Source organism: Oncorhynchus masou, chromosome 4 (assembly GCF_036934945.1).
Source record: "Oncorhynchus masou masou isolate Uvic2021 chromosome 4, UVic_Omas_1.1, whole genome shotgun sequence".
Classification (NCBI taxonomy): Eukaryota; Metazoa; Chordata; class Actinopteri; order Salmoniformes; family Salmonidae; genus Oncorhynchus; species Oncorhynchus masou.
The window spans coordinates 6142038-6160991 of record NC_088215.1 but is presented as its reverse complement, the minus strand read 5'-3'; the positions used below and the strand labels follow the sequence as shown (position 1 = coordinate 6160991).

Genomic DNA, 18954 nt, shown 5'->3' with positions numbered 1-18954 from the left:
GACAATTTTGTGATGAGAATCTCATGGTTAACAGTATCAAAAGCCTTCCTTAGGTCCAGAAACACAGCCCCAACAGCACCCCCTTTGTCCATCTTGGACTTCACATTTTCCAGAAGAAAGCAGTTGGCCGTTTCTGTGGAGTGTTTCGCTCTGAAGCCAAACTGCATGGAGTGTAATGTGAAGGGGCTGTTGTTGAGGTGGGCAATCAGTTGTTCTGCTACACACTTTCAACAACCTTTGACACCACAGGTAGTATACTAATGGGCCTGTAGTTACTCACGTCTGCAGGGTCGCCTGATTTAAAGATGGCCGTTATTATGGCCGACTTCCATACCCTTGGAAACACACCGAGACCAATAGATGTGTTGGTGACCTTAGTAATGGGGCCAATGAGTGACTCTTTGTAGTTTTTAAGAAAGGTAGAGTCCATCCCAAACACATCTTTGGCTTTAGAGTTCTTTAGTGAGCTAATCACCTTGTTCACCTTTGACTCAGAAACCTCCCTTATGATGAAGACAGGTTGAGTGTCATTCACTAGCACTGAGCCCAAGAAACCGGTGGAGGGGTTCTGTCAGTGCCCTGACAGAGTCAATAAAGTAGGAATTGAAGGCTATTGCTATTTCGACTGCATCCTGTGTTAGATTGTTATTCACCATGATTTATAGTCTTTTTGCAGTGTTACTATGGTCTTTCCCTGTTAACTTTTTTAGATTCTCCCATATCAATTTAGAATTTCCCTTTGCTTCACCAATTATGTTAATAAAAAAAGTTTGCCTTGGCCTGTCTGATTTCTTTCATCACCTTATTTCTCAACATGGTAAACCTACGTCTGTCATGCTCTAATTTAGATTTTAGGGCTATTTTTAGAGCATAATCTCGTTCTTTCATCAATTTCCAGATTTCTCTATTTAGCCAAGGAAGAGTGCTCTTTTGGCCAGGTTTGGATTTGATTTTCTTTAGGAAGCCATTTATTGTAGTCTGGATTGTGGATAGAAAAAACTGACTATCAGCTTCCACGTCTGTATAGGACAAGAGATCATTCCAGTTTATTCCCTTAATTGCTTTTTCAAAATAGTTTAATTCACTCTTAGGTATTTTGAGTTGATCCGGCTTTCTAACAGTAGAGAGGTTAAACCTGCTCTTAGACAGCTTTCTGGCTATAAGTGTCAGATTATGATCAGACAGCCCAGTAACCATATTGAATGATTTAGTCACTCTCTCTGGTTTATTACTGAACACCAAATCAATCTGTGTTTTAGAGCAACAAGTCACCCTGGTTGGCCCTTTAACTAGCTGTGTAAGGTCAAAGGTATTAGTGATCCGTTTGAGGGTTTTCCTACAACACTTGTCTTCATAATTAATGTTAAAATCTCCCATTAAGCTGACCTCTTTCCCAAAATCACATTCCCTAAGCATGGTATTAAACTGATCAAAGGTTGGGTTTTTGGAAAGCTATACATTCTCTTTTTGGGGGGGAATTCCATCACATGATTCAAGAATGACAGCCATTGATAAAAAATAAAAAACTACTTTTCTCAAAGGCTAATATTTTTCCCCAAATTCAATGTCAAAGTTTGAGAGATGTGTCGTTCCACGATCAACAATTTGTACTTCACCACATTTCAATTTTAATTGACCCCAATCCTGTCAAGCAACTCTCACCAATCTCTATATTCTCACTCCAAAGCCAACCTACAGTACCTTTCTATATTGCTCAGCAGTTTGCGTCAGGTTGAGCTATGGGTTCAGGTCTAGAAGTTCTGGTTTAGTCGTTCACACCTCAGAGAAATTGATTCTGACACCTGTACAAATGAGGCTGATTTTCCCCCCATGCTAGCGTAGCTGTAGGATGTCTGGAGTTCATTCCAACTTGTGCTGTCCCTTTTCACATTGTGGCATTTTCAGGTAACCTGAGCTACTAAGCCTCCCAGAGGTTTTCCTTACAGTATAAAGGTCCTCAAGATAAACCAGAGGTTCAAATCGAGTACGGTTTTCTTTCATAAGAATAAAGCTGTAACAGTTGGAGCGTCTTCCACGGGTTATCTATCCAAGGCCATCAGTACTGCTGGGAATTACTAAGAACAACTATGGTCTTTGTCTAATGTTCAATGAAAGCTTTTAGATGCAAAATGTTTAAAACGTTCAATGAACTGTGTTAGGTACCATAAATGCAGTGGATTCATTATTCATACTCAGGTCAATTTTCATTGTATCATCCATCTGAAGAACCATGCAATGGAATCAAATTTACACTTGTAAAAATAAATAAAAAACTCTAGACCTGTTGAAATCAAGGGAAATTCGCCGCCTAAAATAACATTTCTGAAATTACCCATTGGTCGTAATTGTATTTGTGTAGGGTTCAGCATTTTTGAAGTTGGCTCTTGGTGTCTTTCATGTTGGGTTGTGTAAAAATAAATCTGGAGACTCGCTGAAAGTCCAAATCACAAACAGATGAGCAGGTTCCATGAGAATGGCAGTCTTTCGGAGGTCCATGTGTGGCTCGGCTGAGGAACACAAATGGGAATTTTAATTGGCAGTGACGGGCACAACTGGCCACATTCTGCATGAGCTCCATTAGGACCGTTCAGGAAACAGTGACACGTTATCTGAGGGAAGGGGAATGTATGTGTGAGCGCACACGTCCATGGGTATTTTTTGGGGTGTAAAATAAAGGGTATCTGATTACAATTGATGGTTTTCCAGTGGCCTTGAGCTTGAAATCAAACCCAGCTTCCGAGACATTTTCAGCCTCTTCTTTTCCCCGTTAAAAAATATATATACACATACTAAACAGTAGGGTGCAGTGCTTGATTCCAACAGAAGGCAATGTGAATAGAAGATTCAGCACTCAAGATGACACTGCTTTAACCTTTCATTAGTAAGTCTAATTCTGATCTTATTCAGAAAGCGTGTCAAGATATTAAGTCAGGGGCAAGCTCGTGATAGCCGTTCAGTAACTAATAATCGAAACAAATTTTATTTGTCACATGCGCCGAATACAACACCTTACAGTGAAATGCTTACTTACTAGCACTTAACTGCATTGTTGGTTTAGAAAAATACCTAAAAAGTAAGAAATAATTAAAAGAGCAGTAGTAAAATAACAATAGCGAGGCTATATACAGGGGGTACCGGTACAGAGTCAATGTGCGGGGGCACCGGTTCGTCGAGGTAATATGTACATGTAGGTAGAGTTATTAAAAAGTGACTATGCATCGATAACAGAGTAGCAGCGTAAAAGAGGGGAGGGGGTGCAATGCAAATAGTCTGGGAAGCCATTTGATTAGATGTTTAGGAGTCTTATGGCTTGGGGTTAGAAGCTGTTAGAAGCTTGGACCTAAACTTGGCGCTCCGGTACTGCTTCCCCTGCGGTAGCAGAGAGAACAGTCTGACCTGGGTGGCTGGAGTCTCTCACAATTTTTAGGCCCTTCCTCTGACACCGCCTGGCATAGAGGTCCTGGACGGCACAAAGCTTTACCCCGGTAATGTACTGGGCCCTCTGCACAACTCTGAAGACCCAGTCTTTTTGCCTCCTAAAAACAAGGCCAGAATGAAGGAACCATTTTGAGGAAACAAGGAGAGGACACAAGGAAAATATTTGAGATTCACTCACACTCAATAGCAACTTCTTTTAGAGCCCTCTTATGCTGCCATCTAGCGGTCAGTTTAGAGTATAACAACAACATAGCCCATGACCATCCATCCGTGCATTCTGCTCCGTGCATTTTTCAGTACAATATGGTTGTCCTATTAATGAAAACAGTGTCATACATGTGGGGATACTAATCATCAATATAAAACACATTTCTCCCACTTTCATAGGACAAATATCCCTTTGCTGCTGGTCTTTAACAAATTGTCTGGCTTTCTATCAAAGCGCAGTCACACATATTCTGCAGTGTGCCATCCCGACTGCATTCATTCTAATTTAAGCACCACCTTGCCACGGTCACAATGCATGGATACATAATGCATGTGTTGTCACACAATTCACAGCCTCCTGACTTTCAAATAGTTTCTCTTTTTCATGTATGAAGTTTCAAATGGTTCCCACAGCAGATGCAGCATGCAGAGATGGATAAGAAGGTATAAACCTAAAACTGAAACCGTTTCTTTGCCTCCACCCTATAATAAACACACACACACACACACACACACACACACAGATCCCTTTCCTCCAATAGTGGACACATTTAGCACAAACCTAAAAAAACAAAAAACAAAAGGAGGGACCACCAATACTACCATGTTAATAACAAATATCTGTAAAGAAAAAAATATATACAACAAAAAAACAACATCTCGAATGGTTTCCCCTTGAAACAGAGCTAGTAGGCTACTCTGGGGCAGAAGTGAAGCTTTGCTGGAATAGAAGTGACAGAGATATCCAAAAGATTATAGTTGTTTAGAATAACAGTTACATGTAGTGGAGTTACTTTGAGTCATTTCCATATTTATTCAACATTCACCAATTCTTTTTTTTGGCAACATCCATATACATGTCATTTTCATTTGTTATAATATATTAACATTAAGATTCATATGTAAACATAGAGATTTTCAAAAAATGGATCTACATGCACAAAGAAAAAAAAAGTGTGTGGGGAAGGGGGGAAAGAGAACCCTCCATGTCATGCAAGCACATCACAAGACTTCGGGGGCCTTTTAAGATCAGAGCCATCGTCGTGCAGCACGCCATTGAAGACAAAACAGCGGTGCGAGGCGGGCGCATGCGGCACAGGATCACGCACTTGAACACCCGCCCGTCGGTGCATTCAGTTGAGCAAAAAAGCAGAGCCACAATCTTAAAACACGTTTAAATTCCATAAAATGTATAGATACAAATAAAACCTGTTCTGTCTTGTCCCCTCTCTCTGTGTAAAGAACGTTGGTAGCTTTATAATAAAATGCCCTTTTTGTCGCTTGCATCTCCTCAAGAAAAATAGAAGAAGAATGTTCAGGTAGGTAGGGAGGAAGAGGGACAGCCCACCTGTGACCTTGCACTATTATGTCAACTCAAGGCAAGAGTCCATACAATGTTTGAGAAACCGAATTAAAAGATGTTCATGAAATAGATGCAAATTACATAGTCAAGAAGGCAAAATGTGTACGTTGAAATCAACGCCTCTCATAAGCCGAACCAACTTAACATCCCTCAATGTCCTAACTGTAGCCTACTTTCTGTAAGTTACCTCAGCTCTGCCTGCAGTTGAGTTGTTAAACGCAACCCCCCCCCCCCCCCCCCCAAAAAAGCTAGATTTACCGTATCACAAGCATTTAAACCATAAGCACTCATCTCTACTTCTATTTGATAGTCTGTAACCAATCCATATCTGTAACTTAACATGGCTGACGAAAGCAGTAAATACAAAAACACATTAACGAGAATATTCTAATGGCCTGTGATGTCCTACCATCCAGAATGAAGACGTGCTTTTTGTTGGAATAAGAGACTTAAGGTGAAAATTATTCGCATAATCAACCAGTGACTCAAAAAAAAGAAAGACTTTGTCCTTGAAGTATAACCGTAAGCTTGTATGTGCAGAAATGTAAATATTATTCTCTCTACTCCACTGCATCTTCAAAGCATGATGATCGATGTCCCTGACAATATAAATAGGTATAGTGCACAATTCCCCTTATTAAAAAAAAGGCTGTCTTACATGATCTTAAAAACGTAGCTGTTCAAAATATTGGGAGTGAAAGAAGCAGGGAAAGCATTTGCCCGGAAAATGTAATTGGACTGAAATAAGCAAATTCTACCGAATGTTGATAGAAAAAGATGTATACCATTATATTCAACCGGTTTATTTTATGTTCTGATTGGCACTTCATGCTCTATTTTTGTGTTGTGTTGAAATCAAGTACATCAAGTTACATCACAGCTAACTACACACATCCCCCACCCTCAAAAAAAGCCAAGACCAAAATAAATATGAAAAAAATCCCAACTGCCTCAAAATCAAAGAGAAACACACTAACCCTTCCTCCACCAAACTGAAATACTCGCTCAATGATAAAAAGCTGTCCTTCAGGCTTTTAAAGTGCTACACCGGGTTATTGAGAGAACTCATGTTCGATAACACTATAAAATGGTTGGCGTCAGAAGGCTCGGGTTGAAAACAAAAAATGAAAAAAGAAGTGGCTTCACAGAGAAAAATACTTCCATTGAAAAATACACAGAGAGCGTTGCTGGATGACACCTTGAGCAGATCCTCAGAAATGGAGAAGAAAGCGAAAAGGGATTTTTGCGGGGGCCCGTGAGGTCAGTCACACGTCCACAACCATCTTTTTGTGTATGTCTAATCCTCCCACCACCTAATGGAAGACAAGAGGGGCAAGAAACGGTCACGGACGCAACAGACACCTTTAGAATTTGAACAGAAGTGACGCACCGCGATCATGATCATGGGAATATGATTGCAACATTTCAGATAAATTCAGAGTTTTTTTGTTGCAGAAATCCCTGTTGGGAGGATTTCCTGATTATTCCCTACTGGTTCCGGGAAATCCCCCAAATGGGATTTCTCAAACTTGTCAACATTTTACGGAAAGTTTCAGGAACTGTGCAACCCTATCACAGAGTTAAAACGTTGTTTCTTCGACTCACCGCACAAAACTCCTCAAAGGATATCCTCCCGTCGCCGTCTTTGTCTGCGTTGATGATGGTTTTGTCAACAATCTGCTGGAGCTGGGTGTCCTTTAAGTTGTTTCCCACCATCATCTTGAGGACCTGGAAGAGTTCTCCATTGGATATGTAGCCGTCCTTGTCCATGTCGTAGATCCTGAAGGCAACTACAGGACAAGGGGAAGACGGAAGGTTGGGTCAGACCTCTAGGTTTTCATTGTAGCGTCATTGGAATGACCTGCCAATACGCATATTTTTTTTTAAAGGAAGAACTTTGAACATCCAAGAACGGGGATCATTTTTCACACAGAAAAGCAAAAAAGAAATCACAAACATTTGCTTTATGAGCTCAGCATTGGTGTATCGACAAAAAGGTGGGTAATCACTTTAAAATGGGGGGGGCCTCACAGTGAAAGCAGTCGAGATTAGTTGGCAGTCTACTTACAGCGCAATTTCATCTCTTTATCACCTTTGACACTGAACTGGGAGACGCCCTCAATGAATTCTGTCAAAGAATGTGAAGCCATTTTGAGTCAACCAACAATTAAAAAGGACAGTAACAAGGACATGAACACACATCGGATATCGTTATTTCATTCAATCAGTTGCATAAGAGCTAGGAGGGGGCTTTCGAGGAAAATGTCCAAACGGCCCAAAAACTGTTAAGGCATTTTCTGATTTAAGGTTGGTCAGCATAACATCATAATGCAGGCGAACACTTCTTAGAAAAAAAACATTATACATTTAAGCAATTTGGTTGATGATTTCATTTCAAGGTGAAACTGCACTGGTCATTATCCACAAGGATAGCCTACAACAAAGTCACCAGACTAAAACAGACAACAAAGGCTCTTTTGAAGTTAGAATTTAAAAAAGGTGTATAACCCCATATATCAGTCTTACCTTTGAAGTCGACTTCCCCATTGCCATCTGTGTCAAATATATCGATAACTCGCTGTACAAGGGGATTCTGTTGGAGTTCCGGTAAGGACATGAACTCTTCCACGCTCAAGGAGCCAGAGTTATCTAGGTCGAGTTTCTTAAATCTCTTTCCTAACCTCTTAATCTCATCAGCATCAACTGAAATAGAAAAGGAGAGAGCGAGAAAGGATGGCGTTAAAAACCGACCTATTCACATATAGGGGAACAAAACTTTACACAACAGACTCCATTTTCTAGGGTAGCAAACCACCACCGCCGGGTTTCGGGAAGCACACTTTCAGCACACGGGGGGGGGGGAGAGAAAACGGGCCAACCTGGTCACTTACATCTGGTGTTATGGTCCTTTGCGGCCTTTAGAATCGATTCACCCATCCCCGATTGATTCTTACCCGAATTCTTCTGAATGCTGGCCATAGCATAGCCATCCCAAGCTACCGCCCACCTAGTGTAGTTTGATACTGGTGGCCAACATTGAGCGACAGCAGCATACCTCTCGGTTCCCCACTCAAAGCTCTTTCACTGTGTCATGTGACGCCTCCGAAACACACTAATCACTGGACTGATATGCATTAATCGTAACGTGGACACAACAGCGTGAGGTGGACTTAAGTGAGACTGAGTGTGAGCCGTAATGTGGGCGTGATTTCACAAAATGAACCTTTCACCTGCTGCTGTGCACAATGCTTGATTCTACATATATGAGAAAGAACATTCCAGTAGTTTGTTAATACGATCAACCTCGCACTAGTATTAAAATCACCCACAGTCTGACTGTAAATAACAAGCTATTCTTTTATCAGTCTTCGAAGGCACAATTCATATCTGCAGACTCCAAAGTATTTTTCCATCAGCTTTATTTGACAGTTACAGGCAATCCGGAGTTTCTCTCTGACCCGATATGGCTTGGGTTTGCTGAGGTGTTCCTCTGGGCACCTCGACGTGGCAGTGGTGTTTTAGTCAGCAGTGTTGTACCATGATGACAGGCTTAACAAGTAAGGAACCAACAGCTGCCATAACCGAGACCCACCACTAGATGTACCACAAAACAAGTGAGTGGGGTGTCACAAGAACTAGAATATTACTATGGCGGCTATACATTATGGGGTGCAGCCAATACAGCACCACAGTGAAAACTGATGCCCTTTTACATCTATTTGTGAGCAACTCTCTGCAAAATGTGTCCTACCAAATTGGAAAAACGTAAACACGCAGCGCCTTTCTACGGGATTGTGAGGGAGGGTTCTTAAAATCCAACATCCAATCAAAATGTAGCCGTTTAATGTAAATGGACAATTCTAGGCGTTTTAGCTAATACGACATTTTGGATGGCTACGCTACACTACCTGGCAACAGGTGCTTAATTTCATATCTCTACATTAAGAACCTTATTAATTATGTGGTAAATGAATTGAAGACAAACCAATATAAGCCGGAAAGTTATGCACCTTTTTTCCAGCCCCCAAAAGCCTGTCAGTAGTAGTCTGACATGGAGACAAGGAAGGATGCCATTGAAAATAATTTGGATATAGCCAGCCCATTGATGATCATTTTAGTTAAGCTGATTTAACTTACACCTTAATAATTTCAGTGTTAACGATGGACTAACGCTTGTATACAAACTGAGAAAATATATATATATATATTTTTAAATACATCAATAGCTCCTCCCCTGACACAAACTCTTTACCAGGGGACGCAAAAATGTAGGTGCAGAGGCACATGCCCCAACAGCACTGCATTAATTCAATTACACTTGCACAACAGTCTATGCCAGACAGTGCTGGGTACCATTCTGTCCGTGTATACAGTCCACGAGTGTAGATCAAATAGATGGAGGAAAAAAGTATTTATAGCCACAAGGCAGAGAGAAACACCCCTCACTCCACACACAGCTAAATGGCTGGTGCTGCCCTCCCCTCGGGAAAACCCTAGCAACAAGGAAACCCAGCAAGCCAACACACAAAAGGGGGGAGGGTATTTTGAGAGCTGCAGTCAGACAGCCAGCTGGTGAGGCTTTCAACACAAACTGATCTGCAGAAGGAGACAACATGTTAGGTTTCATAATTCAGCTCACTGGACTTCATCTCCCTCACAACCAATGACCACGCAGACAGCTTGAGAGTTCTGAGACTGTCTCCCGAGTCTTCATGAATCAAGCCCCGGTTATGATATTTTAAGAACACTGTTACCACCACAATTGGGTTATCAACAATTTGTTATGTTAGTGTTACTAGCATTCAGGCACGTGTCAAGATTTAGCCTCGTACGAGTCCAAATAGTCATTTTATAGTAATTCTAGACACTGGTTTGCTCTAGAGACCTGCAAACAAATCATGCCCCCCCCCCCTCCAGAGAGATATAACTGCTACGCAAGCTAACCAATGAGCTAACCAATATCACACCTATAAACCAACCATGCATCTGACAAGAGGCAGATAATAAGGAAGCGGTGGTGACTACGTTGCCATCGCACTTAATTCACTGCTGCAGAAACACAACCCCCCCCATTACATGTGGGCGAGTCACACCGCTGATCTTACTGAAAAAGCGGCACCCACTGGGGCGCATCAAAGCACTGCAGCTCTCCCAAACAGCCAAATAAATACTCTCAGCTCTGCCTCAATACAATATATGGGAAGTTGATTTGTCTTGATGTGCTGGTTTGTAGCTCAATTTGGATGGTTTATTATCTTGCTGGGTTTTTTTTAATATACATAATGCGTTTGTGAAGTTTTTTGATTGGAATGTGCCTGTGAGAATGTGTCTGTGTACAAAGAAACAAGTAAATACAACCTGTCTATAGATGCAGATCCTCTTCCAGTTTGATGAACAGATCATGAATTGCTCCAAAGAACACGGTAGCCAATACGTGGCCGTCTGTGTACATGCATACTTGTGTGTGGGTTTGCATGCATACTTGTGTGTGGGTTTGCATGCATACTTGTGTGTGGGTTTGCATGCATACTTGTGTGTGGGTTTGCATGCATACTTGTGTGTGGGTTTGCATGCATGCCACGTTCTGCTGCGTCATCATGCTTGACTGGTGCTCCTTACGACACGCCCAAAGCTCTCAGCAGATGCTAAAGATCGCCACTTAGAGATACGCACACTGTGCTAAGACTAGTCTAAGCGGGGAGGGAGGGTGTACAAGTGGGTACAACTACAGAAAAACACAAGGTGTTCAGAGGGGAGTCACCATGTTCTCTTGAAGCGAAAAAAACAGTCTTTGCAGGGAAAGTCATTTTGTCTGTTTAGCTACAGCTTCAGCCTTGCACAGGGAGTCACCTAACCCTCCGAGTAGAAGTTGCCCCTCTGCTAGGATCAGCTTCCCCTTCCCCGTATCCAACCTTTACCATTCGGGGTAAAAGACAGAACTGACCAGCATTCTAGGGGTCTACTAACGAACGCCCTGACTAGTGGACATGGACAGGGATCTGGGTGAGCTCCCAGTGTTCAGACCCTGCCAGCTCGGTGCGCAAAGCTGATTTAAGGTTGTGTGCCTTCTTGACACGGCGAACAGCTGCCCCACGCCCTGCTCCCAGGAGTGAGGGGGTGGGTAGAGACTCCCCAAAATATCCCACGGTGGGGAAGTCCATCGGCTGGCTGAGGTTTGAGACCTGTTGAAGTCTCTTGTTTTTGATTGTCCTGCAGGTGCGCAACCCAGGCGTGATTCTAAACACAGGTGTGTTTTTGATGGTGGGGGTTGTGTCAGCTGGTCCATAAGCATCAAAGTGGCAAGTCTTTATGAAGTGAGACCCCTAAGTCAACACCAGAAAGTAGTACCGTCTACTTGCACCCGTGACAAAGTCCTACGCGAGTCTGGTCTCTCTCAAAACGATTGAAAACCTAGCATTTGCTTTTCCAGTCAAACACATTCTGTACAAGACTGGGCGGGGAGAAACAGAGAGAGGGAGATTGTTCTGGGTTAAGGCAAGTAAAGGAACAAGTGCCGTCGTAAATCACAGTCCGACGGCCACTCCTGCGACACCTAACGTAACAGCTCGTTAGGAAGGTGCAGAGGTGCCTCCCCCCTGAACACACTCGACACCGGCCAACATTGACGTGAACTCCGGCTCTGCACGCCACAATCCTCCACAGGAGGGAGTTCCCGAAAAAGTAGAGCCTGAAAGTTCAGTCCTGAAACTCTAATTAGCCCCATTTTCTCTTGAGGGGTGGGTGGATTGATGAGGGTGGAGGGATGGCGCAGCAGGGTGACAAACCAATTAAAAATGGAATATTACTCGGACTAAAAATAAATAAGGCTCTCCCACCAGCCCTGAAACTGACCTTTATGAGGGGGGAGGCATTTTTTAGCTGTGGCAGCCAAGTGCTCAAGCCTCCCAGCAGCGTCTGAGACTGTGTCACACTGTGAAGGGCTGAAGTATGCAGTATAGCGTGTGGTGATGTATATATTGGTCTGCTCAATTCCCCCGACCTGACCAGTTGTTTACCTCTTAAGTGTCCCAGACTTTTGTAAACTGCAACGCCTATGGTAGATTCTGGCCTTTGAGTTGACTGGACGGTCACTCATTAAACCAGAGACAATGCAATCCCATAGCCTAAACTTTTTTTTTTCATCAAAATTGTTCTCGGTCCAATTCAATTTGATTACATTCCAGTCATATCTGAATATTACATACAGGACAGCCCACAGATGATATTGTTTGAATCACAGCAGCAGTATTGGAGAAGTGGCCGGTGACGCTCTCAAATACTTACAGTGTGTACACATCTCCAAGGGATAACTTGCTTCGTTTCCCTAGAAAGAAAGAGGAAAAGAATGGTGAGAATGACTATCCAACCTAATGTCTATTCAGAAATGAAGACAGGAAACCATAGCTAATAACATTCACCATTAAAATCTGTATTTTCTTCTTCAAAATATAGGAATTGTGTTGCATGGCATTCGCACCAAGGGTCTGAAATATTGCCATTTTACCATTGATTACATTGTAACAAGGTAACAAGTTGAGTGGTGACAATCTTATGTAAAAGACCCGATTGTGTGCACCACATAAGACAAACGCCATACCAATTCTTGCGTCCGGGGTACACTACCACCTCAACATTGACACACGAAAGTGATGATGTGCTAATATATTGATGTGAGCTTGGTACGTTAATAGGGAAACAACATTAACACTACAGAGTGGCACAATATCCTGCCACCTGCCACTAAAACGGCAGGTAGATTCGAAACCCATTCTCGGTCCACCCCACTCTCGGCATTTTGTTTATCCCTCAGAAGTGGCATTCTCCATTATGCATGAGAACAAACAGAATGAACTGGATTCTGCCAGAGCTGGAAATGAGGGCAATCCACTGCCTTTGCCTTTCCGCATCTCAGTGGGACATAAAGGAATTGAGAAAGGCTCAGCCTTCCTTATTAGATAAAGACTTGGGCCACGACTGAACGGCGAGCCAAAAAGGGGCATGGACTATCCTAAATGCCTCTAAATAACTATCCATTTAAATCCAAGTTAAAAACATTTATCTCCTGAATATCATAGAGCACTTCTGTGGCTCCGTTGGTAAGAGGCATTAGCCACGCCAGGGTCATGGGTTCAGTTCCTGCCCGGGTTATATATACAGTGCATTAGTAAAGTTTTCAGATCCCTAGACTTTATCCACATGTTATGTTACAGCCTTATTCTAAAATAGATTAAATGCATTTTTATCCTCACACACACACACACACACACACATACATAATGACAATGCGAAAACAGGTTTAGACATATTTGCAAATGTATTAAAAATACAAAAAACATATCTTATTCACGTAAGTATTCAGACCCTTTGCTATGAGACTCGAAATTGAGCTCAGGTGCATCCTCCTTCCATTGATCATCCTTTAGATATATCTACAACTTGATTGGAGTTCACCTGTTGTAAATTCAATTGATTGGACATGATTTGGAAAGGCATGCACACCTGTCTATATATAAAGTCCCATAGTTGACAGTGAATGTCTGAGCGAAAACCAAGCCATGAGGTTGAAGGATTGTCCGTAGAACTCTCTAGGCAGGATTGTGTCAAGGCACAGATCTGGGGAAGGGTAACAAAAAAATGTATGCAGCATTGAAGCTCCTCAAGAACACGGTGGCCTCCATCATTCTTAAATTGAAGAAGTTTGAATCTACCAAGACTCTTCCTAGAGCTGGCCGCCCAGCCAAACTGAGCAATTGGGGGAGAAGGGACTTGGTCATGGAGGTGACCAAGAACCGGATGGTCACTCTGACAGAGCTCCAGAGTTCCTCTGTGGAGATGCGAGATCCTTCCTGCAGCACTCCACCAATCAGGCCATTATGGTAGTGGCCAGAAGGAAGCCACTCCTCAGTAAAAAAAGGCACATGAGAGCCTACTTAGATTTTGCCAAAAGCACCTAAAGGACTCTCAGACCACGAGAAACAAGATTCTCTGGTCTGATGAAACCAAGATTGAACTCTTTGGCCTGAATGCCAAGCGTCAGGTCTGGAGGAAACCTGGCACCATCCCTACGGTGAAGCGTGGTGGTGACAGCATCCTGCTGTAGAGATGTTTTTCAGCGGCAGGGACTAGAAGACCAGTCAAGATCAAGGGAAAGATGAAAGGAGCAATGTACAGAGAGATCCTTGTTGAAATCTTACTCCAGAGCGCTCAGGACCTCAGACTGGGGCGAAGGTTCACTTTCCAACAGGACAACAACCCTAAGCACACAGCCAAGACAATGCAGGAGTGGCTTCAGGACAAGTCTCTGAATGTCCTTGAGTGGCCCAGCCAGATGGCGGACTTGAACCCAATCAAACATCTCTGGAGAGACCTGAAAATAGCTGTACAGCGAAGCTCCCCATCCAACATGACAGAGCTTGAGAGGATCTGCAGAGAAGAATGGGAGAAACTCCCCAAATAAAGGTGTGCCAAGCTTGTAGCGTCATACCTAAGAAGCCGAGGCTGTAATCGTTGCCAAAGTACTGAGTAAAGGTTCTGAATACTTATGTAAATGTGATAGTTTTTTAAATTATTATACATTTGCAGAAATTTCTACAAACCTGTTTTTGCTTTGTCATTATGGGCTATTGTGTGTAGATTGATGAGGGGAAACAAACAAACAATTTAAATCCATTTTAGAATAAGGCTGTAATGCAGCAAAATGTGGAAAAAGCCAAGAAGTCTGAATACCTTCAGACTGCACCGTATACTAAAAACATATGCACTGTATGGACAGTAAGTTGCTTTGGATAGAAATGTCTGCCAAATATTAGAATGGCTAGCGAGGCTACCTTGTGTAAATCCACACACCATCCAGAATGTGCCGATGAGGACTATGTTGCAGAATCCGAATCGGGATTGCAAGCCGAAATTCCTTTTCTCTGTGATGAATACAAAACAGCGAAAGTAGGAGAGCTGTTTCGACTTGCTGCTGACAACAAAGCCTGGCATAACCCAAGACTGATCATCGACAATCAGAAAGACACGGCCCTGTCTTTCCATCTAGCTAAGCTTTTGGATACAATACCAAATAAAATTACGTTATGCATATAGGCTCCATACCCCCATCACTTGAAGTCATAAAATAGTAAAGGAAATGTCAATAAAAGTATCATTCAATTTGTTTCATGAACAGTATTTTAGGGATTAGGCTCCAACGTCCATGCAATGTGACTTTTGTCACTATGACTGGTGTGGGTTACTTTTGGTTTGGCAAATATCAACATTTTGTCTCACACTTTCTTCATTTGATATAGGCTAACCTCATCTCCAAGAATCCCATAGATGTCCATGCTCAAAGTGTTTTCAAATCACTGGCACAGTAGGGTTGATGCTGCAACAGTCCTGTGCCTCTGACTTCAGGTCACACAGAGCATTCAATTCAAGTGGACTGGGGGGGGGGGGGGGGTTAGGATTACACCATTTCCTTGGTGTAAGGTCATGTCTGTGTGGTAACCAAACAGTGGGAGTTCTAGAAGTAAACCTGGTTTTGTAATTATGACATTGCAAAATGGTGGGAGGGCAGATGGGTTGGATTTAGGCCTTACTCAGCTGCGTAGTTTGTACCACAATTGCCAGTCCAAACATATAAAATGAACAATGATCTTGTTACTTTCTTTTCAACATCCTTTGCTTCAGGCAACTCATTTGTCACTAACGATTCATTAAAAAAAATTTTTTTAAATGTCTAGGCGTATTCAACACTGGGTTTGGAAAGTGAGGAGTATTTTCTTCCAAATCCATCCCCTTTGTTTATCTAAAATATCTGTACTAAGGGTTAAAGAAGAAGCAAGCCAGTCTCCCGACACACATTGTAATTGAACAACTTTCACAGTATATGCCAAGGCTGGTAGTAAGCTACACATTTTGCTCGAGCACCATGACAGCACTTTCTGTCAAGAGCTGAGAACTTAATACGTTTTATGAAAATGTGATATATTGCAGTCAGAGCCTAATACACTTGACTTCAACAGTTCTCACTGAGGGCCTGCTTACAATTGGAATGTGGTTTCAAAGAGACAGCCTGAGTGTACAATCCATCTACCGATAGAATCCATTAAAACCTAATCAGCGTCATCCCAAGTCCTGGCTGCCTGCAGCGACAGCCTATAAGGAGTATATAGTACACTGAACAAAAATATAAAATGCAACATGCAACAATTCAAAGATTTTACTGAGCTAGTTCATATAACAAAATCAGTCAATTGAAATAAATGCATTAGTTCCTAATTTATGGATTTCACGTAACTGGGAATACAGATATGCATCTGTTGGTCACAGATACCTTAAGAAAAGGTAGGGGCGTGGATTAGATAACCAGTCGGTATCTGGTGTGACCACCATTTGCCTCATGGAACGCGACGCATGTACTTCGCATAGAGTTGATCAAGCTGTTGATTGTGGCCTGTGGAATGTTGTCCCACAGGCCACAATCAAAGTTGTCCCACGGCTGTGCAAAGTTGCTGGATATTGGCAAGAACTGGAACATGCTGTCATATGTCAATCCAGAGCATCCCAAACATGCTGAATGGGTGACATGTCTGGTGAGTATGCAGGCCATGGAAAAACAGAGACATTTTCAGCTTCCAGGAATTGTGCACAGATCCTTGTGACATGGGGCCGTGCCTTATCATGCTGAAACATGAGGTGATGGCGGCAGATGAATGGCAACACAATGGGCCTCGGGATCTCGTCACGGTATCTCTGTGCATTCAAATTGCCATCGATAAAATGCAATTGTGTTTGTAGTCCGTAGCTTATGCCTGCCCATACAGACATGACAGTTTGTGCAGAAATTCTTTAGTTGTGCAAACCCACAGTTTCATCAGCTGTCTGGGTAGCTCGTCTCAGACGATCCCTCAGGTGAAGAATACTGACGTGGAGGTCCTGGGCTGGCAAGGTTACACATGGTTGGTGGTTGTGAGGTCGGTTGGAAGTACTATCAAATTCTCTAAAATTACATTAGAGGTGGCTTATGGTAGAGAAATGAACATTAAATTATCTGGAAACAGTCCTGCAGGCAGTATGCCAAATGCACACCCTCCAAATTTGAAACATCTGTGGCATTGTGTTGTGTGACAAAACTGCACAATTTAGAGTGGCCTTTTATTGTCCCCAGCACAAGGTGCACCTGTGTAAAAATCATGCTGTTTAATCAGCTTCGTGATATGCCACACCTGTCAGGTGGATGGATTATCTTGGCAAAGAAGAAATGCCCACTAACAGGGACATAAACACATTTGTGCACAAAATGAGAGAGAAATAAGCTTTTTGTCCATATGGTAAATGTCAGGGATCTTTTATGTCAGCTCATGAAACAAGTGACTGACACTTTACATGTTGCGTTTATATTTTTGTTTGAAGCAAATATTCAGATCCTATAGCGTATTTAAGGTTGATGCATTTGTGTTCTTTTTCCTGAAACCACTATGCACACTTGGTCTGAGCTAAATGCTGGCGCTTCAGAAATGCATACATGTCCAGTATGCATGCTTAATAATCAAGTCGCCTACTGACCCCCCAAACATGGGCTGTGTGTGTACAATTAATGTAGGCCTATGACCGTTGGAAATTGGGAGGAACAGGAAATAGGTCAGTGAACGACAAGATATCAATCTTTTTAAATGGAACTCTGATGCAAATTGATATGACTGGGGTAGTATGAAACTGTATCTGGCCTACTGCAATGCATGTCCTTTTAAAGCCATTTATTCTGATCCCTGTACTGGGACTGGTAAAAAGAAAATACAAATAATGTAACGAGAGGTAATATAGAAAATGTAAGAAAAGGTGGATCTTTGGGAAGCAATTGTTTCTTCCTGGAAATGTAGTTTAACATTAATTAATGTGACTGACTAACTAGAACAGTCCTGTTCTTTTTAACACATTCCCAAGAGTAGTTAGCTAGCTGTGTTGATTGGGAACCACGTTAACGTACCGTGCAGCTCTCATAAGTGACAAACAGGAAAAGTGCCCATTTGCTGTGACCATGTAGTATGTTTTAACTAGTGCTAGTCCAGCTTTGTTGGACCTGCGTTATAAAGCCGAATATTGCCGACACAAGTTGACAAGCGCATCTAATTTATGCACAAACTAAGGCGTGACAGCCTATCGATATTGTTAGTGTTGCCTGCTTGCGGGTTCAGGAAAGATACGATGTTTCACTTTTCCCCCACAAGCTCGCGCCATTTTTCATGTGCCTATAGCTTTAGCTAACTGGCTAGCTTGTTGGTTTAGCTACTTGTCACACATTTTGAGAAGTCTCAGTATAGCTTTTCAGAACACACCAGAATGCGATAAATCATCAAAACATAACGTTGGCCATATTGCCATATCTGTAAACATGAAATTGTGCGTGCAAAAATGTAACGCAATACACGATTTCAAGCTCATTTGGTCGGGAGAATAAGAACGTAGTGCAACGAGATCTTGGATAGCATTGAGTGCTATGCATGCATGCATATGGTGTAAGATTTTGTACACGTTCGGTTCAACATTAAAATAGCTAGCTATAGTTTTCCTTACCATTCTGTCGGTTGGGTTTCTTCACCTGGTGTGCAAGAGAAACACTTTGAAAGGACGACGTTGCACAATCAATTTTAAGACTGTTTCAGGGAAATATTTCTGGTTGTAATAAATATAGACCAGCTTGACTTGCTCTCGCCTTTTCTCTTTAAGGATGACGGATTCACTGCAGTAGCTACAGTGGATCCGCAGAGGAGGTTGTGTTGGTGTAGAGAGCGAGCGAGGTTGAAAGGCGAATAGGGGGAGGTGCGGCTATACAGTACATCCGGGTACCCTGTCTATTTCTTTTAATGTATGTATGCCAACCATGTATTGTGACATTTACATAAAATTGTAGCCCATCCATCAATACAGGGTTTAAGTGATACTTTTAATGCTTTTCGGCG

The 18954-nt window shown here is 42.3% G+C and overlaps 1 protein-coding gene across 1 annotated transcript; it reads right to left on the bottom strand.

Moving 5' to 3' along the window:
• Window positions 1-4435: 4435 nt before the first annotated feature.
• LOC135522208 (calcineurin subunit B type 1) lies at window positions 4436-18809 on the bottom strand. The gene is made up of 6 exons (XM_064948269.1): window positions 18569-18809; window positions 12293-12332; window positions 7535-7711; window positions 7077-7136; window positions 6614-6798; window positions 4436-6321 (listed from the first exon to the last, which is right to left on the bottom strand). Exons 1-6 carry the CDS (start codon window positions 18569-18571, stop codon window positions 6274-6276), a joined length of 513 nt encoding a protein of 170 aa, XP_064804341.1. The 5' UTR covers window positions 18572-18809; the 3' UTR covers window positions 4436-6273.
• Between the last annotated feature and the right edge of the window lie 145 nt (window positions 18810-18954).